Raw genomic sequence first — 12,701 nt, 5'->3', positions numbered from 1 at the left:
AATGGGTGGAGAAGAGCCTGGGGTCCTGGAAGTGACAGCCAGCACGGGCCATCCCACAGTGTGGTCAAGGGGCCAGTTGCAGCGGAGCAGCGGGCTGACTGTGGTTTCTGTTTGTTTTCTTTGCCAGGTGGGAAGTAACAGAGCATGTCAGCATTCAGGGGATGCAGTCTAGACTCCTAGAGCAGGACAGCAAGGGGTTCTTTACAGAAACAAAGTCATTCGGAACTTTGTGTCCGTGTGTGTGTGTGTGTGTGTGTGTGTGTGTGTGTGTTTGTTTGTGTGTGTGTGTTCATGTGTCTGTGTGTGCATGTGCATGTGTTTCTTCAACCTCTGCGCTCCTTGGGCCCTAAAGTGGTCACGTTACATTTTTAGTTTTCTTAACTTCCTATCATCTCTTAATTTAGGTTTTTATATAAAATTTCAATAGAAACATAATATATAGAGATCACAATGGAAATATTAAATATACACTTGTGATGAGTATACAGTACTATATAAACAGCATATGCTTGTATATTTTTACCTATTATATTTATAATATAATCATAACATGTATACCATACACACACACACACACACATACATACATACATAGTGACATATACTCATACACTAATCACAAGTGTACCTCTGATGAATTATTATAAAATGAACATAGGTATGTACCAGGTTAAGAAATGGAAAATTCTAGAACCCTCCTCCCTCGGCTCTGTCATTACCATTTCCTGCATCCATGGAGGTAAGCCTTTATTCTGGCATCTGACACCATAGATCAGTTTTTACCTGCATTTAAAATTTTGCAGAAATGGCTCCTTTTGTGTAACATTTTTATTTGTGAGGTTTGTATGTTAGGTATAGCAATAATTTTTCGTTTATTCTATCTGTAACTAAAAACAACCTGGAGATACATAGTTTTCTGCACAGAAGTTTCTCTGCATATATGAGGGGAAGAGTCTGTTGACTGTTGTCAATAAAAAAGCAAATACAGGGATGTGGAAAAAGAGTACAGAGGGCAAGGTAGAAGAACCGCCTCCTCCTGTAGGTTCACCGAGGGGCTGGAAGCTCCACAGAAGCTAGCCTGCTGTTGGGACCTGGAGAAATATGGCCTGATTGTTAAGAGAAGAACCTTGAGTTATTACAGATGTGTGGATTTTTGAGATATTCATGGCTTCTCCAAAATCCCATGCATGTTTTTCTGTGGCACCTCCTTAATGGACTATCTGGGCACAAAGTGTCTGCTTCTTGGTAGATGGCACCATTGCATCCAAATTTCCCACGTTGTAACAATAGGCCACATTTATTTATTCTATCGCGATTCAATTTTGGTGTTGTTTTCAGATCGGAGCAAGTACGAACACGACAGCCTGCCTAAACTGGAAATTTGAAATCTGAAGTGTTCCAAAATCTGAAACTTCTTGAGTGCTAACTGATGCCCCAAGTGGAAAATTCCACACCATGAAACTGTTTCATGCACAGAATTATTTAAAATGTTGCATACAATTACCTTTGGGTTGTGTGCATGAGGTATATATGATATACAAAAGAATTTCATGTTACACTTGGGTCCTATCCCCAAGATATCTCATTATATATCCACATATATTTCAAAATCTGAAAAAATTCAACATCTGAAAATCTTCTGGTCCCAGACATTTTGGATAAGGGATACTTAGGATACTTAGCTTGTACTGCTATGACTATATTTGTTCATGCCTGTTTTTTTTTTTTTTTTTTTTTTAAACCTTTTGGTACTGAGGATTGAACCCAGGTTGCTTTACCACTGAGCTACATCCCCAACTCTTTTTATTTATTTATTTTAATTTTGAGAGAAGGTGTTGGTAAGTGGCTAAGTTGTTGAGGCTGGCTTCAGACTTGCAATCCTCCTGCCTCAGCCTCCCGAGTTGCTGGTTATTCATGTCTTTTGGTGCATATATGTCTGCATTTCTGTTGGGTGTATACCTAGGAGTGGAATCACTGGGACATAGTGTTTGCTTGCTACTTGTTTCTTTCTACTTTATGTTACCACTGTGTCAAGTACTCAACACAGTTCCTGGCATGTACCAGGCTTCTGTTACATTATTTATGAGTGAATAGATATGAAAGAATCTTCAAGCAACAAGATTGTCATTGAATCCAACCCTCTGTTTTGTCATGGTTCATGTGTCTTAGTTAGTTAATTTATTCTCCAGTATTTGGCATTCCGGCTGCCCACTTCTCAATACCCCTGCTAGGAGCATGCACACACACTCTGGATTTGTCTGAGTTCCTCAGAGTCCCCTTCTGTGGCTTTCCCTGTCTGGGCATTTCTATTCCCTTTGTGTTTTCGTGATTGCACACTGCGGGTAGTAGTATCTGTAACACTAGAGAGGTGCTCTTCGCTGTCAGCACTGCTTGTGACAGGCTCTTAAGACATCTCAGCTCTGTGGAAGCGTGATGCCTGGGGTCCTTTCTCATTGCCTCCAAGGATAAATGCATGTGACACCCTCCCCATAAGGAAGCAATGACAAAGGGTGGCCCACCCCTGCAATGTGGGGCACAGCCCTAGCGACACAGACAGGGCTAGTGGAGGGACGGTCACTGTCCTGCAGCCTCCTGTAGGCATTTTAGTTCCATTACCCAAGTTAGCCTCCAAGTCCTTGGGAGAGATGAAATGACAGAAAGCTGAGACCCTGAAGGGAAAGTAACAAGCTCACCCCTAGAAAAATGACCCTGTTCCCCTTGGATGCCAGTCTGGCTCTGAGGCTCTCAGACATCACTTTTGAATTAGGGTTTTCGACACTGCAAAAGGTTTGCTTCCAATGGAAGTTTCCCTTTGGGGCTTTGAATAAGATAGTGACAGATTTGAAACCTGTTTTGAGTCCTCAAAATGATTTTTTAAAAAAAATCTAGTTTTGGGCTGGGGATGTGGCTCAAGCGGTAGCGCGCTCGCCTGGCATGCGTGCGGCCCGGGTTCGATCCTCAGCACCACATACCAACAAAGAGGTTGTGTCCACCGAAAACTAAAAAATAAATATTAAAAAAAATCTAGTCTTTTTTCTCTTGTTATTAATACCCAACCTGGGCAAGACCAAAATATCTAGCGCAGAGGTTTCCGACAGGGATTGGCACTACCTCCACTCTCCATCCACGTGGATTTGGAGATGCATGGGAGAGACTTTTTTTTTTTTCTTTTTGAAATAGGGTCTCACTATGTTGTCCAGGCTGGACTTGAACTCACGGACTCAAGTGATCCTCCTACCTCAGACTCATGAGTTAGCAGAGTCTCCAGGCATGCACGGCTGTGCCAAATTGGAAGAGTTTTTTTTTTTTTTTTTTTTTTTAACTGTCAAAATTAGTAGGGGCAATGCCTGGCCTTGAGTCCTGGGGGTGGGGGAGGATACTGAGTGTCTTGCAATGCCCAGAGATGGTCCTGTTCAGGAAACAGTTGCCCCTGCCACGTGCCAGCAGTCCTCCATAGAGAAATCGTCTGGGATTATCGTCTTTCCAGGAGCTCTTGCTGTGGAATATTATAAAAAAGAAGGCATTTGAATGGAAATGAATGGATCTGAGTTTTGTGACGCTGTCCCTTCATCAGGGCAGAAATGGGAGATGCTCCACAGGCACTGGAATATAACAACATCTTACTTTTGTAATTATTAGGAAAACATGACCATGTGACACAGGGGTCCTTCCCAGAAGTCCCCTATCAAGGGACCCTGGGGTTTAGGTCTCCCTGATTTTCTCTGTGGCTTTCACTGGGCCTCAAAGGTTTGGGTTTTTCCCTCTTTCAGCTCTTTTCAGATAGCATTTCATTTCCTCTTTGATCTAGACTTGATCAGAGAGTTTCAAGTGTTTAGGATTGTTTGGTCACTTGTTTATTCTTTATTTAGTAATTTGGTGTAATTTTTTATTTTGTAATTTGGTGTCATTCTTGTAATTTTGTAATTATGATCCAAGAACGCGGTTTTCAAAAGTTGTCCCCTCTTTGCGATCCAGTCCACGATTAGTATTTTGTCAACGTTCAAAGTACGTATAAAACAACATGCGTCGTCTACTTGAAGAATGTGAGCTTTGTATCCTAACTGTGAAATTAGGCAAGTTGATCATTTATTTAGTTCCTCTGTGTCTTTAGATTCAGCCTTCTCTAGGACGGCCTGTCAGGAAGGAGATACATTGAAACCTTCCTGTATTTTTAATCGTGTACTTCTTGAATTTTTAATAATTTTTTTGCCTTAGATCATTAGCTGCTTCATTATTAGGTATCGACAAGTTTGTGACTGTTGTGTCTTTTTTCTTACATACAAATTATGCTTTTGAGCATTATATTGTTGCTCCTTTTCCTGCTTAATGTCTTTGACATTAAATGCTACTTTGTTCAGGATGGATCATCCTACCCCTTGGGTGGTAATCCTTTGCTCTTACTTTGTGAACCTTCCTTTCTGAATTAGTTTAAAGTGCTTCCTGGTCAGTGATATGTTGTTGGACTTTTTGATTTGTTTGATGGCAACAATTCAGAGTCCGTCTTGTTTCCTTGTAGTACTGGGGATGGAACCCAGGGCTTCACACGTGCTAGGTAAATGCTCTGCCACTGAGCTGCACCCCAGCCCCAGCGTCTGTCTTATAATTGGAAATTCAGTCCGTACCTACTCAGTGTAACAACTGCAAATTTTGATTTCATTCATTTAATTTAAAATTTTTTCGATTTTTTTTTTCATTTTTTCTTTCTCTTATTTTGGTTGATTGGATCATGTTGCTGTTGGATCCCTCTTCCCCTTGCTGATTTGGAAGTTCTGCCTGACTTTCCCCACCTTGTAATGTGCTGCTTTCTCAATATTTATAATTAGCCACATTTTCCTGCAATTCGATGGCATTCAATCTCATCTCTGCCTTGTCTCCCCGCCCCAATAAGGTGAGCAGATATAATACTTCTGTTATCCTTCTTTTCCCTTTGAAATGTTTTCTTGTGTTCCCTCTGGTCTGTTTGGGGGAACAAGTCCCCTTGGACTCCCCAGGTTTTCATGAAATAGTACCCTCTGTTCCACACTGTTAACCAGCATTCCTGCCGGAACCACCCTGACTCAGCTTGAGGTGCTAGTCCCAGACCATGAGCCTTCCCCATGGAGGGTGGATGGTGCATGGATCCACCGGACACTGTGGGTTTTCCCTTCATCACCCTCTGTCTTGAGGTCTTGGTCCTGCTTCCTTAGCGCTTGGTCAGAGCCCTCTTTGCATAGCCCCAGGTATTTCCTGACCAGCCGCAGGTTGAAGGCCTCTGTAGCTGTTTTCCCACAGTCTCCCTGGCCCCAGGGTGGCAGGTGAGAAATACAAGCTGTTCTCTTTCATGTGTCACTTGTCCTTTCTGGCTGGAAAGAGTTTCTCTTTGACCCTGGAGTTCAGAAATTCTAGGAGCATACGCCTGGGTTGTGTTTTTGTGTACCAGCCCTATCTAGACCTGAGGATGCCTTTCCTTCTACAGACTCAACCTTTATTTAGGGACTTTTTTTTTTTTTTTTTTGAAGTTATCATCTCTCCTGCTTTTCAGATGCCTCGGTTTGCCTGTTGGGTCTTCTGGATCCATCTTCTCATTCTCCTGCTCTTTCTCTAGTACTTCTTTGTCATTTGGCTCTTGCACTGTGAGATCTTTCTTTTCCCTTGTCTTTCTGGTCATTCATCGGAGGCACGAGCGTAATCCTGCACCCCTTCACTGATTGAATTTTTAAATCTCGAAGGTCACCTTTTTCCGTCCCTGGTGTTCCCTACTTGAACCGGATTGAAGTTCATCGGTTGTTTTCAGTTCTGTCTGTTTCCTCCCGTGGCTTATTTCATGAGCAGCCTGTTCTAACTGGGTTCTGATTTTTCTGGGTCTCTGATTGCTGGACTCTGTGCATATGTGGTGCTGTTTTCTGTTTCTGTCCCACAGGGCTCTGCCCCGCCCTCTTTGGGATGGCAGAGATTCTTGGAGTGTTGGAAGGGGCAGGAACTTGGCTCCCAAAGGCTGGTGGCCTGCCAGCTGGTTTTTCTCCTTCCAGCCTCATACTAGTGGCTCAATTTTTTTTTTTTTTTTTTTTTTTTTAGAACCAGGGATTGAACCCAGAGGTGCTCAACCACTGAGCCTGACCTTCTTTTGAATTATATTTAGAGACAGGGTCTTGCTGACTTACTTAGGGCCTCTCTAAGTGACTGAGGTTGGCTTTGAACTTTCCATCCTCCTGCCTCAGCCTCCCGAGCCCCTGGGATTATAAGTGTGCACCACCTTGCCCGTCCTGGTGGCTCGATTTTTGTGACAGAGACATCTCCGCTTATCTGTGTAACTCCATCCTACCTTTTACAGGAGTGGAAGGAAGTTTAGGGTTAGATTTGCCTGGGGTTGCACTCCAACTTCCATGCATAAATGAAAAGGAACTTGGGAGGAAATTGTAACGATCACAAATCACATAAAAACCAACAAATTAGTGACAGAGAGTTCCTGTAGATTTTTTTTTTTTTTTTTAACTCGGGGGTGCTCAACCACTGAACCACATCCCCAGCCCTATTTTGTATTTTATTTAGAGACAGGGTCTCACTGAGTTGCTTAGCACCCTGATTTTGCTGAGGCTGTCTTTGAACTTGTGATCCTCCTGCCTCAGCCTCCTGAGCTGCTAGGATTACAGGCGAGCGTCCCCACAACCATCCTATAATTGTTTTTGACACCAAAGCCAGAGACAGTGATATCTCCAAATATAGACTGGAGCTAAAAGAATTTGAGGTCAGCCTCAGCAACTTAGCAAGACCCTGTCTCAAAATTTAAAAAAATAGGACTGGGGATGTAGTTTGGTGGTAGAGTGCCCTGGGCTTAACCCCCAGTTCAGAGTGGGCGTAGGGGAGAAGAAGTTAGGGAACCCTAATGGGTGCCCTTTGGTTCTACTTCCAGCCATGCTTGACTCTATGCTGCTTCCCTGACCCACTCAGCTTGCCTCTGCCTCAGGGCCTTTGCACTCACTGCTCCCTCTGCCTGGATCCTCTTTTCCCAGATCTCCATGTGTCTCCTCCTCCCCTCTTTTAGGTCTCCCCTCCAATCTCACTCCTCACCCACTCGCCACCCTTGTTACCCTGCCTCATTCTCCACTGCAGCACTTCCCACGACACTACTTTAAGTCATACATTTTTGCTTTCTGTCCAACCCTCTAAGGACAGGAACCTCATCTTTCTTTCTCCTCGGCAGTATCCCCAGAACTGAGAGCCATCCCTGGCACACAGTAAGCGCTCGTGAGATGTTTTTTTGAATGCATCACTGGACGGATGGAGGAGGCACAGTGGAAGTCCTTAGAGAGACTGAAAGCATTTGACCTGTCGTCGTGGGCTAAGGATGGAGAGAGGAGGTTCCCCCAGGGCCCCCCTCATAACAGATAATGTGAGCTCAGGCTGCTGCCTCACTTTGCAGGCCAAGGGTGGAAAGTCACAGAGGAATCCAGGTGACCACACACAGACAGGGGCAGCCTTTGACAGCTCCAGAGCTGCCGTGGGGGGGGGGTTCAGCCTGTGCCGTCCTCTACTCCTGCACCCTCTGTGTGCATGGGGCTCTGAGGGGCCCCAGGGAGCTCAGTCTGTAGACAATGGAGCTTCTATAACCTTCAGGAAGATTGAACTGTTTATATCCTTAAAGCAGCTTAAGACTTAAGACTTGCCTGATTCTCAGGCCAGACAGGCTGGAAATAACCAAATCCACAGACTTGGGGAGGGGATGGGGTAGAGTGGGTGAGAGTCAGGGCTCAGGTTTCCCAGAGCACCCTCCCTCTCTCTAGCTGCCAGCCTCCAGAAGGCCCATCTCCCCAGGGGACTTCAGGACATGCGTCCACCCCAGCTAAGAAGTGGGAGCCTGCCCCAGCGTGGGTCCTGTCTCGTTCCCATCCATTCCTGTGCTGCCCAGATCCTGTGATAATAGTACAATAAATAGAACGGAACTGAAACCAAGGTGGGGTGCTCCTTTACCGCCTGGAAGAGGAGAAGCCAATCTGTAGGCAGAATCCTCGGGCTCCCTTGGTCCCCGAGCCATGTAGGGCAGGCGTTGATGTCAGCCCTGGCCTGGGGCACCCTTTCATACCAGGAAGAAGGGAAGGACAGCTATTTAGGGCAGCTGCCAAGTCCCCTAGCCACCTGCCAGGGCTCCAGGCGATGTTCTCACATTGTGAAAGGCGGAGAGTCGCAGCTGTGTCCTCTCACAAAGCTCCCCTTTCTGCTCTTCCCACGGCTGTGGAAGAGGGGGAAAAACAAAAAAAAAAGTTCACATCCTACATCTCGGGCTCCACAACAGGATTTTTTTTTTTTTTTTCAAATCTTTCTGGAGGTCTGGGAATTTAATGATGGAGCACCAAGGTCAATCCAAACTGAAATGACAAAGTATTTGGGGGTGAAATCATGTCTATTCTTGGCTAATGCTAAAGAAATGCTTTTGCTTTTTTTTTTTTTTTTTTTCAAAATCTATCAAAAATGGTCTAAGAAAAACCCGACAGGTAAGACTCCTAGGGGAAACCTCTGAGGTGCGTTCTAGCTCCTCCTGGGGTTAGTAATGAGCTTCTCCTTCTTCCGTCTCCCCAGCCATTTCTTTTTTTTCTGTTTTCTTTTTTGGTAATCAGGGATTGAACTCAGGGGCGCTTGACTGCTGAGCGACATCCCCAGTTTTTTTCTTTTTCTTTTTTTTTAAATTTTGAGACAGGGTCTCACCAACTCGCTTAGGGCCTCTCTAAGTTGCTGGGGCTGGCTTTGAACTTGCAATCCTCCTGCCTCAGTCTCGCTCCTAGCTGGGATTACAGGCGTGGGCTGCAAGGTCGGTGGGCAGTTGGCTTCTTCCACTGGTATTCACCATGACCCTGTGGTTCCCTCTGAGCTGTTACCTGTGCCCCTGTAAGTCTCAGGTGCGTGCATGTGAAAACATCCAAACATGGATGCAGAGACAGATTCCAGGAACAAGGTGTGGCAGAACTGTAGGACCGACTGCTTGGTGACAGGACCCTCCCCATGAGGCACACCGAGTTGACACGCTGGTTGTGCTACCGATGGGTGGGGGGGGGGTTGCTTTCTGTGGCCAAGGTGCTTGTTTGCTTTTGGAGATGTTCTCTGTTGAGTCCATTTGGGCTGCTCTATCAGTACACCATAGGCTGGGGCTTAACAGCAACAGAAATTTATTCCTTGTGAATCTGGAGTCTGGAAGTCTTGAGATCAGGTACCAACCTGGTCAGTTCTGGTGAGGGCCTCTTCCAATTTGCGGTTGACTTCTTGTCATATCTAGATCCGGCAGAAAGAGATCTAATTAGCTCTTTCCTTTTTACCCTTTGTGGTACTGGGGGTTGAACCCAAGGGTGTTGTACTACTAAACTATCCCCAGTCCTTTTTTTTTTTTCTAAATTTTAAGACAGGATCTCACTAAATTGCCTAGGATGGCCTCCTACTTGCAATTCTCTAATTTCCATCTTCCAAGTTGCTAAGATTGCAGGCTAGCTCTTTCTTATCTTTTCCTTTTCCTTTTTAATTTTTTTTTTTTTTTTTTGGTACAGGGGTGAACCCAGGGGCACTTTACCACTGAGCTATGCTCCCAGCCCTTTTTATTTTGAGACAAGGTTTTGCTCAGTTGCTAAGGCTGGCCTGAAACTTGTGATCCTCCTGCCTCAGCCTCCCGAGTTGCTGGAATTTCAGGTGTGCACCATCAAGCCCAGTTAGCTCTTTCTTATCTTTTCTTTAAGGCTGCTATTCCAAGGGCCCTCCTTTCGTCATCTAATCACCTCCTGAAGGCCCCATGTTCTTATATCATCATCACCTTGTGGCATAGGGTTTCCACATGTGAATTTTTTTTGGAGGGACTCAAACCTTTAGTCTGTAACACCATCATCCATGATGAAGCGGCACATTGGTAGTGGCCGGCTGTGGGTGAAAGGCTTGACTGACAACCTTTTCTCAATGCACTTGACTCTTCTTGTGCCATGTGGATTTTGTGTTTCACTTGATTTCTTTCTCAGCGATTGCAGGCATCATGTGTTTTGACGGTACGGTGACGGATGACTGGGAATTTCTTAAGAAAAAATATGCAGTGTTGGTTCTATATATGTTCCCTATAGAAATGCTGGTATTTAGGAAAGAATAAAAAAGACAATCAGTTATCCGCAGCACCCTGAAGCTCCTCCTTACCTTGTTATTTGCAGTGTCTGTTTCTTATCCTTGCTTGGTATATGTTTTTTACATGCACGTGTAATACATAAGCACCTATGTATATTTTTGCAAGTTGGATTATGCTGGGTTTTAAAGACTATTTCTTACTTACCATTGCTTCAAAAATGTCTTCACAGCTATATACAGATATTGCAAAATACAACACAGTGCTGATAAAATTAAACACAGATTTTTTTTAAATCCTTTTTAGCCCAGAGTGGGATATCTGAGATTCTTGCATTTGAAAGGTACAAGTACCTAATTTGATCTGAAAAGGCAGAGACATGTGCTGAGCATTTCTGTTTCATGGACGCATTTGAGGATAGATGGAAAGGATGTTAAATCTTAGTGCCTGGTTGCCTCTAAGACTGTACTTTATCAGGACCCTCTTCTGCCAGGGACATGGTGCAGCTGGCCCTCCAGATTATTGGGTTTCATTCAGTCAGTAGATTCAATCAGCTGTGGATTGAAAATAACTTTTTTAAAAATTTGTCTCTAGTTGGGGGTGGTGACGCATGCCTGTAATCCTCGTGGCTCAGGAGACTGTGGCAGGAGGATCGAAAGTTTAAAGTGAGCCTTAACAACTTAGTGAGACCCTAAGCAACTCAGTGAGACCCTGTCTAGGGCTGGGGCTGGGGCTCAATGGTTAAGCACCCCTGGGTTCAATCCCCGGTATCAAAAAAATTTTTTTTTTGTCTCTATTGAACAGGTCATGTACAGATGATTTTTTCTTATTATGACTCCTTAAATGATAGAGTATTTATATGACATTTACATTGTATTAGATATTATAAGTAATCTAGAGATGATTTAAAGTATATGGGAGGATGTTCCTGGGTTATATGCAAATACCAAAATACTGTGCTCTTTCGTAGAAGGGATTGAGCATCTGTAGGTTTTGCAGACGGTCCTGGAAGTAATCCCCTGCAAATTGACAGCTGTACCTTCTTTGGTTCTGGCTTTCTCTGTGGCTTCAAAGGTGTGGATGGATTCCATGGACCTGTGTATGAAACCACTAGCCTTCCCTGAGAGGAGGAACCCTGTGTGTCTTGCTCTCTGCTGTCTCCCTAGTGCCTTGTCCAGCACCCGGGGCTTCAGAGGTGTTCCCTGTCTGCCAGGTGAATGGCATTGCAGTCCACCCCCTTTTGCAGCTGGAGGGTTATTTGGGCACTCATGGTCTTGGTGTCTCTTTCAGGTGGACTGGAGTCCAGCTCTTTGGTTCGAGGTGTTCCTGGCAGAAGCATCAGCATGAAGGTGCCCACCCCTTCTCGAGCCAAGCAGGGGCCCTTCAAGACCATGCCTCTCCGCTGGTCCCTGGGCCCCAAGGAGAAACGCCCCGGTCCATCTGTCGAGCTGGTGGAGTACTTGGAGTCCAGACGAAGACCTCGATCCACCAGCCAGTCCATCGTGCCGCTGCTGACGGGCGCTGCTGGCGGGGAAGAAAAGTCAGCGTCACCAAGGTCAAACGTCACCCTTTCTGCTAAAGGTGAAGACAGTGGCCGAGCCAACGGGAGAGGACTAGCTGAGGCGCCTTGTCCCTCGGGCCACCCCAACCACCATCCTGCCCCTGGATTCTCCGATGGTCTCAACACAGCCAGGACACCAAAGGAAAATGCCAGCCAGGATATCAGGCTTCCCAAAAAGTTTGATCTGCCCCTCACTGTGATGCCCTCAATTAACAATGAGAAAGTGTCCCGTGCAGAGGGCCAGAAGACCATGAACTGGAAGGGAAGTGGCCAGATGAGAAGCCAGAGCAGCCCACCCTCTCCCTCTGTAGGATTGTTTAGGAACAGTAAGGACAGTGGCCAAGGCACCTTGCCCAAGATGAGAGCCACTGGGGAGGAAAGGTCCTCTGAGAAGGACAGACTGCCGCAGGGCACGTTCACCCTCCTGAGGTCCATGTTTTGGAAGAAGGGAAATAGGAAGATTGATAGGACTGGGGGCTCCCCACCGCTACCCCCAGTCTCCCATGGGAGTGGCAAGCTGAGCCCTGTGGACAAGCAGATGCAGAGCCCTTCTCCTGCCCTGAGGATGCAGGACAGCCTGGCCAGGGGCCTGGGCAGCTACCTCGAGAGCGACGTCCGATCGGCGCCCAGCTCTCTCCACCTCCCTCGCAAAGCCACCAGGCCCCCGAGAACCAATGCCACTGGCACCACCCAGAGAAGCATTCTTGGGGATCAGACTTCTTATGGCACCTTGCAAAAGGTGAAATACCACACTCTCTCTTTAGGTCGGAAAAAAACTTTACCAGAATCTAGCTTCTGATGGAATATTTCGGTATTGCATGAAACTGGTTTTCTTGGGACTTTGCACTGAGCATCTGTAGGCAGCCCTTGTTCAGGGTGGGCTTTTAGGAATCCAGTTGTCTTGTGATCTCTGAAAAAGGAATTCTTTTTTTTTTCTTTTTTAAGTTGCCATAACAACTTCCAGCACCTCCTATCCAAATGCCCTACTGTATGGTTGGTTGCTTTGATGTCGTCTGGCCACTAGAGGATGCTGTTGGGCTAACATTACCGTGTCCATGCAAGAACTGGTATTTCCTT

The 12,701-nt window shown here is 45.6% G+C and overlaps 1 protein-coding gene across 2 annotated transcripts in view; it reads left to right on the top strand.

Moving 5' to 3' along the window:
• The window catches only part of Usp43 (ubiquitin specific peptidase 43), a 68,539-nt gene extending 56,060 nt beyond the window's left edge, over positions 1-12,479 (top strand). For both annotated transcript variants that reach the window (XM_026390602.2, XM_026390601.2), the window contains exon 15: positions 11,354-12,479. In XM_026390602.2, the coding sequence (XP_026246387.2) occupies positions 11,354-12,423 (1,070 nt within the window). In that variant the 3' untranslated portion in view covers positions 12,424-12,479. The remainder of the gene's footprint in view (positions 1-11,353) is intronic.
• Positions 12,480-12,701: the final 222 nt, after the last annotated feature.

The sequence above is a fragment of the Urocitellus parryii genome, chromosome 7 (genome assembly GCF_045843805.1).
Source record: "Urocitellus parryii isolate mUroPar1 chromosome 7, mUroPar1.hap1, whole genome shotgun sequence".
NCBI classification, from domain to species: domain Eukaryota; kingdom Metazoa; phylum Chordata; class Mammalia; order Rodentia; family Sciuridae; genus Urocitellus; species Urocitellus parryii.
This window is presented reverse-complemented; position numbering and strand designations above follow the sequence as displayed.